General features: G+C 40.8%; 8 protein-coding genes across 18 annotated transcripts in view; 5 read left to right on the top strand and 3 right to left on the bottom strand.

Annotated features, from left to right (window-relative positions):
- The window catches only part of Pka-R2 (cAMP-dependent protein kinase type II regulatory subunit), a 41,782-nt gene extending 40,091 nt beyond the window's left edge, over positions 1 to 1,691 (bottom strand). The window contains exon 1 of one of the 3 annotated variants that reach the window (XM_015174080.3): positions 1,575 to 1,691. The gene's annotated coding sequence lies outside the window, so the exon portion shown is untranslated. Of the gene's footprint in view, positions 1 to 1,408; positions 1,534 to 1,574 lie in introns of those variants that run through there. The other 2 variants (XM_015174081.3, XM_015174078.3) reach the window with 2 other exon arrangements.
- Positions 1,692 to 1,926: 235 nt separating this feature from the next.
- LOC6626998 (palmitoyltransferase ZDHHC20-B) lies at positions 1,927 to 7,274 on the top strand. 7 transcript variants are annotated; one of them, XR_011417038.1, is made up of 8 exons: positions 1,931 to 2,692; positions 2,773 to 2,894; positions 3,092 to 3,198; positions 3,290 to 3,527; positions 3,721 to 3,886; positions 3,954 to 4,083; positions 4,978 to 5,527; positions 5,601 to 6,208. XR_011417038.1 is itself a non-coding variant. In XM_032436517.2 (8 exons), the coding sequence occupies exons 1-8, from the start codon at positions 2,557 to 2,559 to the stop codon at positions 5,170 to 5,172; spliced, it is 1,020 nt and encodes a 339-aa protein (XP_032292408.1). In that variant the 5' UTR covers positions 1,933 to 2,556; the 3' UTR covers positions 5,173 to 5,312. The 7 variants fall into 7 exon arrangements, 6 of the variants coding, with proteins under 6 accessions (XP_032292407.1, XP_002048740.3, XP_070066585.1 ...); XM_032436517.2 differs by lacking the exon at positions 5,601 to 6,208 and having other exon boundaries at positions 1,933 to 2,692; positions 4,978 to 5,079; positions 5,154 to 5,312; XM_032436516.2 differs by lacking the exons at positions 4,978 to 5,527; positions 5,601 to 6,208 and adding an exon at positions 6,473 to 7,274 and having other exon boundaries at positions 1,927 to 2,692.
- On the bottom strand, positions 7,075 to 8,794 carry LOC6626999 (putative methyltransferase C9orf114). The gene is made up of 2 exons (XM_002048705.4): positions 7,990 to 8,794; positions 7,075 to 7,926 (listed from the first exon to the last, which is right to left on the bottom strand). Exons 1-2 carry the CDS (start codon positions 8,702 to 8,704, stop codon positions 7,190 to 7,192), a joined length of 1,452 nt encoding a protein of 483 aa, XP_002048741.1. The 5' UTR covers positions 8,705 to 8,794; the 3' UTR covers positions 7,075 to 7,189.
- Positions 8,795 to 9,281: 487 nt separating this feature from the next.
- On the top strand, positions 9,282 to 10,748 carry LOC6627000 (activating signal cointegrator 1 complex subunit 1). The gene is made up of 4 exons (XM_002048706.4): positions 9,282 to 9,525; positions 9,585 to 9,681; positions 9,742 to 10,006; positions 10,056 to 10,748. Exons 1-4 carry the CDS (start codon positions 9,384 to 9,386, stop codon positions 10,605 to 10,607), a joined length of 1,056 nt encoding a protein of 351 aa, XP_002048742.1. The 5' UTR covers positions 9,282 to 9,383; the 3' UTR covers positions 10,608 to 10,748.
- Positions 10,749 to 10,779: 31 nt separating this feature from the next.
- Positions 10,780 to 12,359, top strand: LOC6627001 (serine protease grass). Its single transcript, XM_002048707.4, has 6 exons — positions 10,780 to 11,003; positions 11,057 to 11,205; positions 11,271 to 11,466; positions 11,534 to 11,576; positions 11,630 to 11,823; positions 11,887 to 12,359. Exons 1-6 carry the CDS (start codon positions 10,928 to 10,930, stop codon positions 12,291 to 12,293), a joined length of 1,065 nt encoding a protein of 354 aa, XP_002048743.2. The 5' UTR covers positions 10,780 to 10,927; the 3' UTR covers positions 12,294 to 12,359.
- A 162-nt stretch (positions 12,360 to 12,521) lies between these two features.
- Positions 12,522 to 14,554, top strand: LOC6627002 (serine protease grass). Its single transcript, XM_002048708.4, has 7 exons — positions 12,522 to 12,540; positions 13,180 to 13,264; positions 13,330 to 13,478; positions 13,543 to 13,741; positions 13,798 to 13,840; positions 13,893 to 14,086; positions 14,148 to 14,554. The coding sequence occupies exons 2-7, from the start codon at positions 13,189 to 13,191 to the stop codon at positions 14,552 to 14,554; spliced, it is 1,068 nt and encodes a 355-aa protein (XP_002048744.2). The 5' UTR covers positions 12,522 to 12,540; positions 13,180 to 13,188.
- On the bottom strand, positions 14,555 to 15,708 carry LOC6625192 (uncharacterized). 3 transcript variants are annotated; one of them, XM_015174076.3, is made up of 3 exons: positions 15,585 to 15,708; positions 14,774 to 14,976; positions 14,555 to 14,719 (listed from the first exon to the last, which is right to left on the bottom strand). In XM_015174076.3, the coding sequence occupies exons 1-3, from the start codon at positions 15,698 to 15,700 to the stop codon at positions 14,625 to 14,627; spliced, it is 414 nt and encodes a 137-aa protein (XP_015029562.1). In that variant the 5' UTR covers positions 15,701 to 15,708; the 3' UTR covers positions 14,555 to 14,624. The 3 variants fall into 3 exon arrangements, with proteins under 3 accessions (XP_015029562.1, XP_032292415.1, XP_002048745.1); XM_032436524.2 differs by having other exon boundaries at positions 14,555 to 14,660; XM_002048709.4 differs by lacking the exon at positions 15,585 to 15,708 and adding an exon at positions 15,039 to 15,173.
- A 2,344-nt stretch (positions 15,709 to 18,052) lies between these two features.
- Positions 18,053 to 19,389, top strand: LOC6625193 (serine protease grass). The gene is made up of 5 exons (XM_002048710.4): positions 18,053 to 18,174; positions 18,224 to 18,400; positions 18,472 to 18,514; positions 18,589 to 18,791; positions 18,852 to 19,389. The coding sequence occupies exons 1-5, from the start codon at positions 18,114 to 18,116 to the stop codon at positions 18,947 to 18,949; spliced, it is 582 nt and encodes a 193-aa protein (XP_002048746.2). The 5' UTR covers positions 18,053 to 18,113; the 3' UTR covers positions 18,950 to 19,389.
- The last annotated feature ends 924 nt before the right edge of the window (positions 19,390 to 20,313 follow it).

Genomic DNA, 20,313 nt, shown 5'->3' with positions numbered 1-20,313 from the left:
GGATTTTACCGTTATCATATCACAGGTCCAATGGGTGCAACGATTCCAATAAGATACATTGATTTGTATTTGTTTATGCCAATACGAGCCGCAAAGTTGTTAAACTCGTAAAAGCAACAACAATTTGAGCAATTTGCGGTGTGTTAAGGTATTCTTTGTTCACACACGCATTCGGTTTTTTGGCAATGTAATTGTTTAATTAATTGTGTGTGCGCGTGTGTGTCTGTGTATTATTTGCGCTTAAATAAACATTGAATATTTTCTGCGTGTGTGCACAGCAATTTGTTAAGTCTGTTTGTAGTGCAATATAGGTATGTGCACACACACACGGTCACACATATATATATATACACAGCTGTGTGTGTGTGTGTGTGTGTGTGTCTGTGGGGGTTTCGCACGTTTGTTTGTATTGTTTATTTGCACTTGTGCTTTGTGCTTTTTGGGCCTGTCTACCGAGTAACAGTTGCTCTCTCTCTCCTCTCTCTTTCTCTCTCTCTCTCTCCACTCTGTCCGCTTGCACAACTCCCACCACACGCACACACACTAACACGGGTCTACAACATTTTGAATGCGCGCGTGAATATATCTGAGTACACCTGCCGCTACTCTGATTGGCATTTGGCTTATTAAAACTCGCCCGTTTGGCATCGATGACCGTGACCCCAATTGGAAACTGCATTACGTTAGACGATACTCCATACCACAACATATGCACTCCAATTCGATAAACCACGGTTCCAATCGTACCTAAGGTCAATGTGTTAACAATCTTTTAATTTCAATTAAATTTGGCAAATCCAATCGTTATTAATTTATGAACAATTGCCGCAAATATTCGCTAATACGTATCGACATTAATTAAGTAATAGGCCCACACACACACACACACATGTCTAGTTATCGCAATTAGATCAACTGATTAGAGCGAGATAAAGTATTGTGTGCGGGTGGGTGGGTGGTTGGTGGGTGGAGGGCAGCACTTGTTAATTAAACATTAGAAACCGGCATTCCAAAGATGCGGGGGGCAGCCCTCCAGCCCTGCACGCTCATCCCGCCAAGTCAAATGCACTTTTAGCCCCCCACCCCGCTCTGCAGGCTAGTCTAACGCGTTTATTGATTGCGCCCCCTCCAACCACCGCGCACACAAAGTGAGGCAGGCTAACGAGGAGAAGCCCCAACAGGCGTCCCCAAAAACCTTGCCAACAACGACGACGACGACGACAGCAGCAGCAGCAACAGCAACAACAACAACAACAACAAGCTGGCTAAAGTGATAGGTAGAATTTTTGTATGTATATTTTTTGTGGGAGCCTGCCGACTGCCGACTGCTGCCCACCGACCGCCGCCCCCCATTCACTCCTCGTGCATATCGCGCCCTCGTTTTTTATTACGCGCACATTTTACATACACTTGCACAATCGAAATTTCTAATGTGAATTGTTGTAACGGGGCAAAAGGTTTACGACTGGCTTATTTTTAATTTTATTTTATTTTTGTTTTTTTTTTTTTTTTTTATTGGTTGTTTTGTCAACACTCAGCTGTTTTCATTTAATTTTGTTGTTGCATGTAATTACTTATTTGATTTTTAAACGCACGCAGTACGCATAATCCGATATCCGACAGAATATATCTACCACTGACGACGGCACACGTTACTATAATACTGAAACTCGGATTCTTATTGGGCTGACTCGATACATTGGTCAGCCGGTGGTATCGTTTGTGCAGCGCTGCCACCTCGCCAACAGAATGTTGAGCAAGACACGTGACGTCACAGTATGACGGAACTATTTTTGTTTAGGTGGCAACGTAACTGCTTGGTTCAATAGAACAAGTTCGGTATCGCTTACTCGACATTATATGATTATTTATAGTTTTTCGTTGCATTTTCATATACAAATTTCTTATTATTCAGAGCATAGTAACTGTTGCTTTAAAATTTTTGTCTTCATTTGGTTGTTACAAATATTTCAAATTATTGTCAGCCGCCCCATCATATCGATATATCATCAACATCGCAACCAAATTTGCACATCACTCTTTACCACAACCATTCTTGGAATGAGCCGTCGGTTCGGATAAAAATATTTATTTATTTCGTACGCAAATCCTATCCCCTGTTATTCGTGCACTTGCGTTGAATGTGGCTTTGTGCAAGCAGGCGATGGCTTTATAAAACCAAAGGCATTACAGAACATGGGTTCAAGCTAGTTTCAATCACTTTCACTTACACCAGCTGAATCTTCGCGGCTGAAAAAAAAAAGCAAAAGTGTCTTGTGTATACAAAATAGGAAAGAAAAGGCCAATGAGTGTTCGTCTCAATTAACTAACTGTGATTCACGGAACAAGTGAACTACCTAAGCGACCTCCCAATCTGGCAGCACCTTTACAGGCTACTTAACGGAGGCTGCACTTGGAGCTGGTTCGTGTGGGCATTTCAGCAGCGCCAGCACACACACACACACACACACATTTACCCGCACACCGCACTCGCACCCGTATCCACAAACACTTTCAAACATACAAGTACAAAGCTGCGCTGTATACGCGTATAGCATGGGCAACGAGGACAATCGACGAAGGAAGACTCCTTGCGGCTGCTGCATGTCGGTTTTCAAGTGGATACCCGTTCTCTTCATATTCGCCGTAATTGGCTGGTCCTACTACGCCTATGTAGTGGAGCTATGTGTTCGTGAGTAGCCCAAATTCCGCTACAAAAGCGTAATATAAACGACCCCCTCTCTCTCTCTCTCTCTCTGTCTACGATCGCAGTGAAAACGGAGAATCGTGTCGCAATGGCATTCATGCTGCTCTTCTATCATATTGCACTCTTATTGTTTCTATGGTCGTACTGGCAAACAATCAGCACATCGGTGGGCCGCGTGCCGGATCAGGTAAGTCCCAGCCCTACACACACACACACACACACACACGCACACGCCTGCACTCGAATGATTCACACGCTGATAAGCGCACACATAAAAAAGCCTAAATATGCGATAATTGAGCGCAAGCAATTGCTAGTCTCATATCGCAATATTTTCCTAGTGTCAACTACAGCAAAAGTTATGTGGAAAATCTTAAATTTTAGTGGCGCATACCGGATGAGGAGGTGAATCAGCTATTCCGGGCGGATAACCAGGAGACACAGAAGCGCATTTTAAACAATTTTGCGCGCAATTTGCCGGTTACAAATCGGTGAGAATTCAAATTCCACGTTGAAAATTCAAAGAATCTCTTCGGTATCTTCGTTTTGATTTACTTACATTAAATCTCTCATCCGCAACAGCACAATCAATGGGTCTGTGCGCTTCTGTGAGAAGTGCAAGATCGTGAAGCCGGATCGATCGCATCATTGCAGCGTCTGCAGCTGCTGTGTGCTAAAAATGGATCATCATTGTCCCTGGGTGAACAATTGTGTTAACTTTTCCAATTACAAGTTTTTCGTACTGTTTTTGGGCTATGCACTGATCTACTGTCTGTACGTTGCCCTAACCACGCTGCATGATTTCATCCAGTTCGTCAAGGTAAGTCGCCTCCACACCCAATCTTCTAGCTAAAAGACAATCCAACGTCCAGCCATGCACAGGAGATTTGCCAGCATGCATTTGTTAATTGGTTGCTTGTTGCGTTTTGTAATTAACTTGACTGTGAATATATTTAGATATATATCCATACATAACTCTTTATACATATATTGTACTTAATGTAAAATTAAAGAATGAAAATGGTCTTGGTGTCTTGGAACAGGGCCAGCCAACCGGCAACGGCATGGGACGCTTTCACATACTCTTTCTGTTCTTTATATCGATCATGTTTGCCATTAGCTTGGTGAGCTTGTTCGGCTACCACATCTACCTGGTGCTCGTCAATCGCACCACATTGGGTAAGCGAGAAACTCTCACTTTATATACCTAGAAAGAGTTAACTCTTTCTTTTTCCGTTCGCTACAGAGGCATTTCGCGCGCCCATCTTTCGTGTCGGCGGACCGGATAAGAATGGCTATAATCTGGGCCGTTATGCCAACTTCTGCGAGGTCTTTGGCGACAAGTGGGAGCTGTGGTTCCTGCCCGTGTTCACCAGGTATGTGCTCTAGATATTTCTACATATATCTATATCATTTCACGTGTTTCATTGCATTTTTTTTTTACTAATCTGTGCTGCACTGTCTAAACACACAATTCCAAAATCAATTCTCTGCACTCTTTTTAATTGTTGTTTTTGTGTGTGTGTGTGTGTCTGTGTATTTGATTTACTTATTATTAATTATCGCTTGTTGCAAATAATTTATTCACACATTTGGCAAACTTTGAGGCATGTTGCAGACCGCTTTTTTAGTAGGAGCTCTCGTATATTCAGTGTGCACCTAACAATTCACACCAATTGACATTCCTAATAGTTTTTGTAATAGTTTAAGTCGCGAAAATATCTTGTACACCTGAAATAGGTAAAACTCTCCAGTGCAAATGTAATTTGATTTCCTTAAAACACAATTTAGTCTTAAGTAATAACCAAAAAAAAAAAATCGTTACTAAAATTGGGCAATTTAGTGTTAAATGGACATCCGTTTGTGATAATATTTAGTTATAATTTGTTTATCATTTCTGTTAAGACATCTACCTGATGCAGTTAGTCCCTTAGATTTGTTAAGCTTTAATGCAGGAGTGTAACTAATTACTTCAAAAGCTGCTGCTAACTAATGCTTACTAAAAATCTTACACCAACACCAGACTTTTCAGATATATATATATATATATATGTGTTTATATCAACTAAATTGTATAAAGCGCAAACATCTAACAGCAAAAAAAAAAAAGAAAATAATGAAAAAATTGCAACTACCCCACAAAAACAACAAATAAAACCACGATTTTTCTGTTTCAATTTATGTTAACAATTTAAAAAACTTTTGCTTATTCACCAAACAATCGGAAAACCAAACCAAACCAAACCAAACCAAAACCAACCAACGATTAGTAAGGGCGACGGATTGAGCTACAGAACGTCGAGCGATCAGACGGGTCCTGGCCAGCGCTATGAGGCCATGGGCAATACGACAGCGAATGCGGCCAGCAACAGGTTAGATGTCCAAGCCACAGATAAGTTGATTGACGCTATTCCACTCAATAATCATCAACCTCATCTGGAGCTAGACAACGGTCAATCATCTAGCCACAATCATCCACTAATACCGCCTAGTCAAGTCGTTGTCAATATTGAACAAACAGCAGCAGCAGCAGCAGCAGCATCACCAGCAGCAGCGGGGGGAGCATCGACGGCGGGCGCCCATGCTACCAACCATGTCATCGATATGATCGGTGACCAGGTAATGACCGCACCGGCGCCAGCTGCCAAGGATGTGAACGTGCCCAATGGCGGACCACCTGCGATACCTACTCATAATGTTGTGTAAAATGCATTCAAACCCAATCATGTACGATTTTTGAATACTGATAGCTGCCAGAGCTTTGTAAATGTGTGTGTGCGCGCGCGCGTGTGTGTGTGTGTGTATGTATTTAATATACTCGTAAGTTTTATGAATGGATATAGTGTGAGATAATTGTAAATGTAAAATGTATAACAGTTGTTTTTACCTGTAGCTCGGCTTGCCCAGTTTCCCACTGACTCTGTATGCAAGAATGCAAATGTGTTATCTATACATATATCAATTTGAATGAGACTATCATAAATATATATATATATATACATATATTTCATTAGGAGTATGGATAAAAAGCAAATACTAAATGTAAGCTACTTGTTTTTATACAGTCAATTTGTAAGCAATGGCCAGTTTATACATCTATCGATGGCAATATCAAGCAATATCATTAGCAATAACTGTTGAACTCTTAAATATTGGTCAATTAGCATTTAAACACAGCTCGTGTCCCATTGTTTTAACGGTCATGAGACTTTAATACCAAAACAAACGAAAATCATTTTTAGTTAGGATCATATCCGAACACAGCCCATAATAATACACAAACGAATGAATTTGAAATTGTAACGCATTTTGATGCTTTTATAATTCTAAATAACGTAGTTAGTTTGGTTTCAAGTTTATTGCAAGTTTCTTTCTATTTTGCGCTTCTTCATTTTTTTTTAGATAGTTCGCTAGTTTTTAATTTTTTATACGACAAACTTTTGTATTCAGGTAAATAATATAAAAAAAGCTAATGACAAATATATATTATATAAAAGTACATGTATGTGCACACGAAATAAGCACAGGTACGTTTTTTAATTGTCCTCCTGAACTTTGTTCATCTCTGCTTCTTCTATTGCACCGCATCAGCCTCCTTTCACACATGTCCATTTCGAGCACACACGCACACACAAACAAACATCACTTTTATATTCATGCAAAATGAATGAAATTTAATTCGAAAAGAATTCTCAATTTGATTTCTATTTGTATTGCATTTTGAAATTTCGTTCCAATATTTTATGCTTAATACAAATTGTTCAGCTTTGGCGATGGCATTAGCTATCCCATACGACATCTTGAGGAGGATACCGAATCGCTGCTGGGCTATCATAGCGATACGCGCATCGAGCTGGAGGAGGACTTCCTGCCAGAGGCGCGCTTTCAGGACTCAATTATTCCATAGCTAATAATGACTGGCGATAATGTGGCCACGTATTACATATAGAGTTTTAAATAAGCCAGCCTTTGGCCACGGCACGCGTCTAGTCTATAGGGGGTATACAATATATAAATCTATACATATATATATATTTTGTACTAGTTTGTATATTAAGTTTAATGAGAAACATTATTGTTAAATTGTACGATAGGCGCACCATTGTTATCAAATTCTTTGTGTCTTATGCTTGACAGTGCAAGTGACTGAATAATGCCTATAAAATGCCTATGTAGTTGCTTCTCGGCATAAATCAAACGCTGCCACACATTCCGACACAGATTCGCGTATTGTATAAAACCCAATATCGGAAAACAATATTTCGTAAATTTGTTTGTCTAGATTATTAAGTGAAAATGTTACGAACAAAATATGCGGGTAGATATCGCAACTAATATACCAATATACAGAGCATTGCCATGTCATCTACATATAGTACATATATATATATATTAAGCGTGGAGCAGTACAATATAGTTAATATAGTAAAAATCAAACAGAAAAAGTATATACTATAAGAACTAACTAAAATCGAGAGCATCTCAATCGAATCGACTTAAATCCTCGTCACTGGCTGCGCTCGGAGCGACAACTGCTGCGGGCACTGTGGCTGGCACCACCTCGAAATCGGTCTCGATGGCAGCCGCTTCTGCTGCACGATCATTAAACGGATTTGGATGCATTAGAGCTAAACTTGGTTTGTCAGCTGATGCTGACAATGGCTGCATTGGCGTATCGTGTGCTGCTGCAGGCGTCTCGTCATGTTTTCTCTTCTTTTTCTTGCTTACGAGCACATCGCGTGCCATCGGGAAGCCTGTCTGTTCGCTGCGCGGCAACAGTTCACTCAGATCGCTCTCCACATCCGCATGCTGTGGCTGCAGTTTCTCCTGCAGGGCAGCCAACGCTATGAGCAGCGCCTCCTCGGTGCGTATGGTGCGTGAGCCCTGTTTGGGCAGCACATTCACATAGTGATCAAAGAGCAGCTCGGGCTCGTCCACTGTCAGCTTCTCGTCGTTGGCCAGCGCCTCTTCGAGACCCTGCAGGCCGCCAAATACAATGAGAATGTGATTGTACTCAATGGATTTGCTGGGCACATCATGCACGCTGGCGCCGCGATCAGAAGTCCCGATAGTCACATCATAGCCGCCGGCATAGGGCGATTTCGTAAAGATTTCGGAGAGCGAATGTGCAATCCGCACCTGATAGCCCCAATAGACGCCCGTCTCCCGACGCGGCTCGTCCGGACTGACCAATGTTCCGCGTTGTTTCCGACTGGTCTCTAAATGGAAAGCAGTCATTCATTTAAATCACAATCAGTTTTGTTGAAAATTAGGACACCTACCGTTTGGTGGATCCATTTTGACTGTGACCCGCACACCTGGATCTAGGGCCTTGTCGATGAGCACATCGTTCAGCAGGCCCACATTTGCATAGCTGTGACCATCCTTGGCTTGTTTGTCGCAGACGACGCCCTCGCGATATTGAAACTTGCTTTGCTGGCGCAGATGATGCGGCGTGTCCAGCGGATTAAGCAGGCCCGAGTACTTCAAGTCTTTGTGCAGCGGAAAGAAGTATTTGCGCAGATATTGTGGACACTCAAGATATTGTAGGATGCGCGCCAACTGTAACGAGCTGCTGCGCACTGTGGCTGTGCCATTTCCCTCCGCATCCTGCTCATAGCTACGTTTTGTTTCACGCGCCGTCGCCACGCCCACATCGTCAAAGACAATCACCTCGTTGACACGGAATATGCAGGCAGCGCGCGCTATTTGGCCAGCAACATAGGCGCGCAGCTCGGCGGATTGTGCATTTTCCAGTATGGAGCCCGGCACTGCTATGCTCACTGTGGATGGATGTGGCTTAGCCTTAGCTGCTTTTGTTGCATCTGTGGCCTCCTTGGTAGCAGCTTCTGCTTCTTGAACTCTCTGTAGGTCCTTGAGCGCTTTGTCCTGTTTTCGCTGACGTTTCAATGCTTTTCGCTCCTCGTTGATCTTTTTCCATGATTTGTGCGGCTCCGCAGTTTTGGTATTTCGACTATTGGCTGTTGCCGCAGACATGATGGCAGGTTTCTGTTAACAAATATTGCAACAGTTACCAATAACATTGAAAGCGATTCTAGCACGTGTGAACTAAATACGTTCCGGAACTGGAACTAGTAGCGTTCAAAGAAGCTCGTGAGTGCTGCGATGATTTTGCTCACTAATATCCGTTATAAAAAGACGGCTTGTTGGAATTGGACATAAATTTTTTATTTTTGTACACAAAAAATAGTTGCAGGTGGATTAATTTTTATATATTAATGCTTTAACATTTATTACAGTTCCCTCTTAACTTAAATGCATTTAGAATTAGGCAAACTGAAAATGACACAAACGACACGACAGCACTAAAGTTATCGAAAGGAAGCTCATCACTGACATAAAACAAAAAAGTTCAATTTATGTATTTTCCCAGATTATCTGATGATTTTGCTTTGCTTAGTGTTATAAAAAGACGGCTTGTTGCAATTGAACATTAATTTTTTATATATTAATACACTAACATTTATTACAGTTTCCACTTAATTTAAATTTATTTAAATCCAATTGAAGCAAACTGTTATCGACACAATTACGACGATATTACTAAAGTTATCGAATGAAAGCTCATCACTGACATAAGCAATTCAAAACAATTTCAATATTTGAGTTTTGCAAATAAGACAATCGACAATTTTTAACATATTTTGTTGCAAAAATGAGCCGAAATGTCTTAGCACCTCCGACTCAACAAATGAGCCACAATCGAAACTATCGCGTTAACATTGTTCACGACGATTTTGGTGGCAGCAAGTGGAACTCGGCCAATGAGAAAGCTATCAAAGGCTACGAAGAACCCGGTAAATATAAAAGCATAAGTTTTTCCTGTTTGTCAGCATATTGTGAAATGCATTTTTAGATCTATACGCCGATGACGACTACGAGGAGGATAGCGCCGAATGTAATATTGAGGAGCTGCCCAATGGCAGCTACAAACTGGCGCTGCATGTGCCCAAGTAAGTGCCGAAATAGTAGTTGAGCTTAATGTGATTCAAATAAACTATGTGGACCTGCAGATCCTTCTATGGTGGCCTGATTGGCTTCAAGGGCTCCACGAAGCGTCGCATTGAATCTGAAACTCAGACGGAGATTTACGTGCCTCGCCACAATGAGGCGTCTAGTGATTTACTTATCCAGTCTAGCGAACGCAGCAATGTGTGTGCTGCTCTTCGCAAAATACGGCTACTCATTGATTCGCTGCGCAAGCGCATGAAGGCAACTCATTTTCTGGCTGTTCCATTAAACAAGGGCGAAGTGCAGAATCGTTTCATCGAGCTAAAGGTAAACGTAGGTTTAATCATATGTGAAATCCCTTAACCCTGTACCACAGCAAAGCATTTTAGATGCACAGCTGCCAGGCATCGACCAGAAGCTATTCATATCAGAGCGCTGCATCCATATCACCTTGGGCGTCTATGTGCTCCTGGATGACGCTGAACGCAAAGAAGCCGTTAATATGCTGCAAACCTGCCGGCAATGGCTGGTCGATTTAAAAACGCCCTTTGAGATAAAAGTAAAAGGGCTGGAAATTATGAACGATGATCCCAGCTCGACCAAAGTGCTATACGGTACTGTGGAGGCACCAGAGCTGCAGCAGTTTGCTGACAAATGCCTGAAGCATTTCCAAACCACCGGCCTCTGTGCCACCGACAACAACAAACGCGACAGCATTAAGCTTCACATGACGGTACTGAACTGTCGTTATCGTAGTGAGAAACTAAACAAGAATGATCGCGACTCTTTCGACGCACGTGAGATCCTTAAACGTTTTGGAGACTATGACTTTGGCACGACTCAGTGCAATGAGGTCCATATGTGTGTGCTTAATTCGTCCAAGGAGGTCGATGACTTCTACAAGACCACGGGCAGCCTGAAATTCTAAGCAGTGGTTATATGGCGAGCTCCCCGGATGCAAATGTTAATCAATTCCAGAAATTTCGTATCAAACATTTCTTTTATATAAAGTCAGTTGTTGCAAAACACAAATATACTGTACAGTGCAGGCCAACTGAACAGAACTGAACTATCCCATTTGTCATCATTATTTCCTATACCAAGCCATTATTGACTTCATTGATATGATGCACAATAATAATACAGTAACTTTTAAAATGTACAGTAGAAATTATTGATAAGCCAGTGCCTTATAAGACCCAGTCGATAGGGACTGTTAGTCAGTGCTATTTTGTTTACCCGTTCGCAATGAACAGTATCCGTGCCTTCGCTTTCGCCCTTTGTGTTGCGTCAGCTTTTCTGCCTTCTATAGCCGTTGAGACGTGTTAGTATATATATGTTCATTCTTAAATATGACTATAACATTGTTTTCTCAAGATGAAAGTTGTACCAGACAAGATGGACTTTCTGGACATTGTAAGCCCTTAAGAAATTGTCCTAAGATTTTTGAAATGATCCGGCGCAAGCCACATACGATCGTTGAATCAAACTACTTAAGGAATTCAAAATGTCCTATAAATAGAAGGGTTTGTATAGATATCGATTGCGAATTTTTTAAAGCTCAAAAATGCGAGTTTCTTCTATCCAATAGTATGTCTGCTGCGAAGAAGAGGAGAGTGCGGGCATGGCACTATTAAAGGAACAGGACTGTGGATACTTTGGTGGAACATTAAAGACAATCGGCGGAACCGAAGTTAAATTAATGTCAAGACCTTGGATGGCTCTACTTATGTTTATATATAACGGGACTGAGGAATTTAATTGTGCTGGCACCCTAATAACAAATCGTGAGAACCTGTCTATTATAATAAATAATATGATCTTTAAAACAATCCAATTCATTCTAATTCTCAGGCTTTGTACTAACCGCCGCGCATTGTTTCAATCGGCAAGAATTGTAATTATTTCCTGATTATCATGCGAATATTTCTTATAAATATTATACCATAGAATGTTTGTGCGTTTGGGGGAACACAAAATATCCAATACAACAGACTGCGCTTGGGTGAAATCAAGACTTATATGCGCGCCGCCAGTTGAGGATATATCGTTTGAAAAGATCATTGTGCACGAGGATTACTCGCAACAATCTAAACACAATGACATTGCATTGGTAAAGCTATCAAGAGACGTGGAGTTCAAACGTATGTTTTTATTAAACAAGTTATTCAAGTTCTTAATCGATTAATATTATATTTATGCCACAGGACATATTAGGCCCATCTGCTTGCCTGTGAATGCAACACTCCAACAACAACCGGAAGAAATGGAAGAGTTCCATGTAACTGGTTGGGGCAAAACCGAAAAGGAACTCGTTTCTGATGATCCTAAGGAAACCGCTATCCTAAAAAAGCAACGCGACGTTTGCCAAAAATTCTTTGTATCAGAAGTGAGGAAATCCCAATTATGTGCTGGTAACCTTGGCAAAGACTCCTGTAATGGCGACTCTGGCGGTCCTTTATTATACTTGAGCGAATATAACGAGAATCAAAGGTACGTGCAGTTCGGTATAGTTAGCTACGGCTCGATTGATTGCGGTAATGAGTATCCCGGGGTGTATACAAATGTTGGCAGCTATATGCGCTGGATAGCCGATAAAATAATCTCCAATTAGTTGGCGGCTTGATGTGGATATCGAATATATATATATATATGTATGGAAATAAATTTATTATGCCTATATCGAAATGGTTTCTTGTAACTGAGCCAAGCGCTGCGCATTCGTCTCAGTCGTCTCTCTCTTAGTATACAATAGGCACCAGCCAGTGTCTGGTTCTATCGGATGGCGCGCGACGGTTGTATATTTATAGCTGCATAGGAAGATATGGAATCGCAGCGGAACTGAACAAGGGTTTGATCTGGTTGGTTTTTATTTAGCCGCCTGTACGTATGTGGTTCAATGCACTTACCGAGGACCGAGGACCACAAGCTTGACGTCATGTGGATGAATATTCTCTGACAGGGGCGGGCAGTTTGTCGTCTAATTCTGCTATTGACAGCTGAGAGTAGAAAGTTGTGGACGCAACCTGCCTCAATGCGCAGCTTTATCTTTATATTTTTTTAGCGCTTGCCGCTGAGCACAAAGATGCTGCCAATGAGCTGGATTAATCGCAACTTCCAATGCACTTGGGATCCTAAAGCGCCTAAAATTTAAATTATTATTTGCAATTTTACATGGAAGTTTTGTAATTATAATATATCATTTATTATAACTTCTAATACAACGAGCTCAACGTATACAAATTTATCAAAAGACCAGGAAATTCTTATCAAACATTTCTATTAATAACCAACTGAGCTGCAAAACATAATATACAAAATATACTTTGGGGTGCATTTCTTGATATAACAAATGTTCTCGGATATAATATTTATTGAGTGTTATATTTCCAAGAAATCATGCAAAACCTCATTCCTTGATAAGCCAGTGTGTTGAAAATATGTTGAACCTTTAAAAGGGCCAGTCGTTCAAGATTTTTAGTTAGTCAAATTTTTTTCAGCCACTCGCAATGAAAGTTATCCGTGGCTTTGCTCTCGCCCTTTGTGTGGCGTCAGCTTGTATGCCTTCTATAGCCGATACCTCATGTTAGTATATATACATTTATACATACATATATGTTCACTCTTAAGAATTACATGCTTTTTTCAAGATGAAAGTTGTACCAGACGCGATGGAATTTCTGGATATTGTAGGCCTTTTAGAAATTGTCCCAAGATTTTAGAAATTATCCGACACAAACCGCTTACGGCTGTTGAACTAAACTACTTATCGAATTCAAAATGTCCCATACCTAAAAAGGTTTGTATAAATTTCGATTGCAAATTATTAAAGCAGAAAATTACGAATTTCTTTCATCCCATAGGGTTTTGCCTGCTGCGAAGAAGAGGAGAGTGCGGGAATGACACTATTGAAGGAACAGGACTGTGGATACTTTGGTGGAACATTAAAGACAATCGGCGGAACCGAAGTTAAATTAATGTCAAGACCTTGGATGGCTCTACTTATGTTTAGAAAGCTCGGGCATGATGAGTTCACTTGTGCCGGTACCCTAATAACAAAACGTAAGAACCTGTCTATTACACATACAATATGATCTTTAAATTAATCAAATTCACAGGTTTTGTACTAACCGCTGCGCATTGTTTCAATAGTCAAGAATTGTAAGTAATTTTGATTATCATGCGCGCATTTCTTACAACAATTATACCATAGATTATATGTTCGTTTGGGGGAACACGCGATATCCACTACAAGAGACTGCGCTTGGGAGAAATCAAGAAATATATGCGCGCTGCCAGTTGAGGATTTTTTGTTTGAAGGGATCATTGTGCACGAGGATTACTCGCAACAATCTAAGCACAACGACATAGCATTGGTAAAGCTATCAAAAGACGTGGAGTTTAAACGTATGTTTTTTTTTTAATTAAAACAAGTTCTTTAAGTTCTTAATCGATTTGTATGGCACAGGACATATTAGGCCCATCTGCTTGCCTGTGAATGCAACACTCCAACAACAACCGGAAGGAATGGAAGAGTTCCATATAACTGGTTGGGGCAAAACTGAACATGAATTGTTGTCTGATATTCCCATGGAGAGCAAAATCCCTAACAAGCCTCGCGAAGACTGCCAAAGATCCTTTTATACGGATATAAGAAAATCCCAGCTGTGTGCTGGTAACCTTGGCAAGGACTCCTGTAATGGCGATTCTGGTGGTCCTTTATTATACTTGAGCGAATATAACGAGAAGCAAAGGTACGTGCAGTTCGGTATAGTAAGCTACGGTTCGACTAATTGTGGTGATGGGTATCCCGGGGTGTACACAAATGTTGGCAGCTATATGCGCTGGATAGCCGATAAAATAATCGCCAATTAGTTGACGGTTTTATGTGAATATCGAATATATTAATATGGATATATATACATATATATAAATTTATGTAAGCCTATATTGAAATGGTTTCCTGTAACTGAGCCAAACGCTGCGCATTCGTCAATTTCCAAGTGACACAGGACATAGATGTAATGAAAAAGCCAATGCCTGAAATTGGGAATTCTCAGTTCAAATCTACGACAGACGATAAGCTCGACTTACCCATTAGTAGTATGGCCTCGGATGTTTCATCCTGCCACGCCTTGGATACGACACAGAGCAGTATGAACCCGCTGAGCAGGCAAAAGGAGCCAACGAGCACAGCCAAGGTGATGAGTATGGTGACCGGGTCGGGTTCGCTGAACGTCTTATAGGGAAACAGAGCTTGGCACAGCGAAGCCTTCTTCGAGTCGCTGTTGTGCGAGCTGCAAAACAACAAACCAAAATTAAAAGATTACACTCCAAAGAAAGGAATTCACTAACGCACCATGATTGTGCATAGGTTGGTAGAACGGACACGCTTCTGCATTCCATGACGCTGCACGTTGCACTGGCCTCCTTCCCAGTGCCAGCATCCAAGTTCGACTCTCTCTGACTCTACTCTGCTAAATATACATATAGGCACCAGCCGGCTGATGCGTCGCGTGTCTGATCCTATAGGATGGGGCGCCACGGCTGTGTATTTTTATTTATAGCTACATAGGAAGTGGCAGATTTGGAGTCGCAGCGGAACTAAACAGCCCTTGGCTCTGTGGAGCCTATATTTAGCGCGATGTGCGTATGCCAAGTTCAATGCACTTAGAAGATTATTCTTTGGCTGAGATTGTAGAAAGCATACCCTATATGTCATCTCTGATATCCAAAAATATTCTCGAGTTGTCCTTTTGTTTGTTATTTTGTTGGTATCTTTGGTTTTTCGCGAGAATCTGCCATCGGCAGCTGCGAGTTGAAAGGTCGGGGTGGAACCTACCTCAATATGCTCAGTTTTCTGCTTCATTCATTGTTGTTAGCTACCTGGTTGGGTTTTCCTTACCTGGGCGCATTTTGAGTTTTGGGCTCAGTTTGAGGCGCGCCTTCGAAGGGACATAACCAACTAGCTGCGAGAATGCCGCAATTGAAGCAATTGTTGCTGGCTCCGGCGTTGCACATGTTGCAGTTGCCACAGCGCGTGCTTGGCAAAGTCTCTCGTTTTTGCCATTTGCCCCATTTTCAACGCTATTTGCGGTAAGTGCCAGACGCTAGACTATGTGGCGCACAGCTCGCTCAGTTCTCTTTCTGTTTGCTGCAGATTTGTGGAAAGGAATCTTTGCCCCGTTTAAGAGCAGTCCAAATCACAACTAATGACAGCGTCATCTGGCGAATGACAACATTGTGTTCGCCCAAAAGCCAAGAATATTTTGCGCCGCAATTTCGACTCTTAAGTTTTTCATTCGCCTCACGTATGCCAAAAAAATAATTTGCATGACGATTTCATATTGAGGCACTGTTTAAAGATCTGCAGAGCGGGAATTGCCAGCGGAGATCACTTTCAGAGCGTTCGGGTTTTCTCCGCGAATTCTCTGTAAGTAATCTTGCTCTGTGGGTAAAACACACTTATACATGCGCGCGCACACACACACACACACACACAGAAGCACACAGCCCGCGCTTACAATAAAAGTGTTGAGTTGAGTTCTTAACATTGTTAGTTCAATTCCTACGCTTGATTAGTGCACACAATTGTCTACATATCTAACTCTGTATAGATCGTGTATATATCTAAATTAAAGTATAAAATATTAGAACAATGGCCGATTGCAAACGCAGTTATCGTTATCGCGCATTCGAGTTTGTTGTGCGCGCCTTTGCGATTGCCAGCCTGCTTATCGTTATGAGCGCCATCTATCGGCAGGACGATGATCCTGGCTCCAACTATTTACATCCCAGACGAGTCATGCAGTAATGCCGCAAACTTAGTTATACCTCCTTTGTACTTAATCAAACACACAAATTACCTTAGTATAATGTTTATTGATACATATATATATATATAAAAATAAATGTATTTGTTATAATGAGAATATTTCAAACTAAATACTGATAAGGCGTTCTGGAAGCAAAACCAGTTTTGATAGGAAATAAGCAGGCTTGCATTTATGATTCCAATTTTTGCATATAATTTTAATTATTTGTTTACTAACATTGCGCTTTTCCCCAGCGACCGCAATTAGTGCAATAACTGGCATATCGTCAGATATCTTGGGAATTGCCACGAATCGCGACTGTTTTATAGCAAGAACTCAGTCGTGCGCGATATCGCCCATATATATGTATAGTATATAATGTTTTTAAAAAACTAGTTTCGATTTATTAAACACGTATGTAAATGCCTTATAAGCTAGTATAATATATCTTATAGCTAACCCATTTTTCCGACAACCTGTTAACAACTAATCGTCTGTCAATTGGCTTCGTTTCCTCTATCTTCATTCAAATGTGAGTTGATTCAATGTTTGCAGCTGCTCTGGCTGCCTCCCGTTCAGATTCCTTGGATGTCTTTGCACCAGCAAAAGCTCCCAACTCGGCTCTACGATCCGTGCTAGCATTTGCCGCTGCAGCTGCCTTCGGGAGATGCGCATCGTCTTGTGCCTTCCTGGCTGAGTGCCTGCTTCGCAGCAAAAGTTTCATTGCTCTGCCAATAAATAATTGAATGGATTCGGTGCCGCAATGAAATGACATTTTTATAGTAAAATTGCATATGCATAGCTGGCAAGGGCTTGACAATTGCTTAAACAATTTTAGGCCTGTTTCCTGTTGATCTTTTTTTACTGCACTCGCTTCGCAAGCATCAGAATGCGAGAAACGTAACGTTTTTCTTTTTTTTTTCTTTCTTTTTTTTTGTGTGGGAGTTCTTTCAACTGGCTCTGCCAGAACGCTTTCAACTCCCGTGCTTTTCAAGGTTACAGCCCCCAGGTGAATACAGATGAAAAAAAAAAACAAAGCAATGGACTCTGCTTTTGTGCAAATTTCAATATTCATATATTATTTATTTGTTGTTTTCTCGTTTTATTTATTTTAGTTTTTGTTTATAACATATGTTGCCGATTCATTGAGATCTTATGATTAATGTTATATGTCAAGGCGATTGAGATGTGATTATTATGCTACGAGTTTCTACTTAGCTACTACTTAATACTATTCTAATTATTTTGTTTACTTATAATGTATTTTAAGAAATACAATTTTGTAGGCTGTTGAGCTATGCACTGTTATACTACTTGCCACTAGGTGGCGCAGCAGAAACGCAAAACAATTTTGTTTTTCTCAAACCAAGGCCCAGCATGAAGCACATTCTCTCGTATGCCACCAGGTGGCGCCAGCAAAAGTAAAGCCTAGACAACTGAAGTACTAGTTTATTATTACATGTGCAACTCGTCGTCGTGCTTGCGATTCACTTGAACTCAAAAACTAGTTATTTTGATGCCAATATATTGTAATGAATTACACCTACTTGTCACATCTGACGCTATAAAGCCCAGCTCAATCTGTAAATGTGCGGCAGTGGCTGTTAATCAGTTCTAGCATGAGGTCTACTAAGTTAATATTATTTCATGTCGGACTGTTTGCTATCTGCGCAACTACGGGTTAGTTAATAAATCTATCTGTATGACATCTAATCGATTGCTTAATTAGAGATAAATCCGGATGGACTGCGTATACTGGAGCAACAGAATTGTGGCATCGGCAAAAATGTTCGCTTAATAGGGAATGCAACTGAAGTTATTCCCGGATCGAGACCCTGGATGGCACTAATTAAGAATAACGATACGATCAGTCCATATTATTGTATTGGGACTCTTATAACGGATCGTAAGTGACTACTGGCACAACTTTAAATTGAAAGCTTACTATTCAATTTTCAATCACATTTTTATATACAGAATTCGTGTTAACTGTTGCGCATTGTGCTTCGAAAGTTGAGTTGTAAGTAAGCCTATTAAGGATCTCCCAAATAATAGATGAAGAAAACAGCTCAAGGCTTCTTTTTATTATAACAGAGAATCTGTGACCTTGGGCAACAACAATCTATTAACTGATGAGGATTGTTTCAAATCTAAGAACTCGAACGGAAACAATTGCTTGCCGGCAGTTGAAAGATTTGGTATCGAAACGGTGATTGTGCACGAACATTTTACATTTAATGAAAATTACGCAAATGATATAGCTCTACTAAAGCTCTCCAAAAAGGTTAAATTTCAAGGTTAGTTTATACGTTAACATATATTTACTATTCAAAGTTAAATAACTGATTTATTCCCAGATCACATCAGTCCCATCTGCTTGCCAGTGAATGCAACCCTGCAACAACAAGTGGAAACTCTGGCAACGCTGGGGCGCAGACGAGCACGACGATACTAAAAAGACTATTTTGCGGGAGACAGCAGTGGATACTTCTATCGAAGGTCGGAAAAAATGTACAGAAAATATTGCTCATTTCAGACCTGTTGTGAACGACGATTTGTGTGTCCTTAAGAAACCCGTCCTCTGCATCGGTATATCTGGCGCTCCATTAAGTAGTTCGGTTGAATATCCCGGAACAGAACGTTTTGTGCAGTTTGGAATTATCAATGTGGGCATAAGAGACTGCGTTACAATTGTTGGTGTAAAGGTTGCGAACTACATGCCATGGATAACCAATAAGCTGGCACAGCAATAGCAACATGGTATATCGATATTTCCCAAATGAAAATTACATTATTTTTCATAGTATGCTATCGATCGTTTATTTTCTAAAATCCGTTTTTGCTGTTTGATATATATTTGCATATACATATTTGACTAAACACTACGAAAAAGAATTTGTCATGGCGTTATCTGTATTTCACAGAGTCGATGGCATCGGTCAAAAAGTCTGAACTACGACGAAATTGCATTTCAGCCAAATCTGTCGCAGTCCTGGCCGAACAAAAAATAAAAATAGGTTCCCAGATGACCCATATATCCTTGGTTTTACCATATCATTGATAGAGTCCTGGTGAACGTACAGTTCCAAATCCGTGCGAAATTCACTCGGAAATGTTCCTGAAACATGAATGTATGCGTTTTCTTTCAGCCGCCCTCTCCTCACTCCATGATTCCTAGAAGACGCATGTATCCTTGGTTTTCCATACCATGGATAGAGTCCTGGCGAATCTATAGTTCCAAATCCTAGCAAAAATCGCTTTAAAGCTTTATCTACAAATAAATTAAGGTTTATTAATTCCCCTTCACTGGGCCCGGCCGATGGTTTCCACTTTTAAAATCAAAATTGAACTGAAATACCAGGCGAACAGAAATGCCCAGCAGGTAGCTGCACAGAAATTTTTTAGCAAAAATAATGACTTGCAAGTTTCTTAACAGTTCACTGTTAAGCTGCTGTTATTTAACAGTGTGATGTTAAGCCAATGTTAGTTAACATACCACTGCTTCATGTCGCTTCAAAACGACATAATATCGCCGTTGATCATGGCGAGAATGTGTCGTGAATATCGTGTCCACAACTACACGTTCTTTTTTGGAAAACTTTAAATGGTCATGTCTCGGCCCGATAGGGGCCAAAAAAGGAGGGGCTACTCGGGAAGGTCCGTAGAATCCGCCAAGATCGAAGGCGAAGTTATGTCGCTTTGAAACGTCATATCTCCAAGATTTTTTAGATCGGCGGAGATATGACGTTTCAAAGCGACATAACTTCGCCGTTGACCATGGTGAGATTATTTCCAAGATTTTTTAGAGCGGCGGAGATA

Source organism: Drosophila virilis, chromosome 5 (genome assembly GCF_030788295.1).
Source record: "Drosophila virilis strain 15010-1051.87 chromosome 5, Dvir_AGI_RSII-ME, whole genome shotgun sequence".
NCBI lineage: Eukaryota > Metazoa > Arthropoda > Insecta > Diptera > Drosophilidae > Drosophila > Drosophila virilis.
Note: the sequence above shows the minus strand (reverse complement) of the source record. Positions and strands in the feature narration are given on the sequence as shown.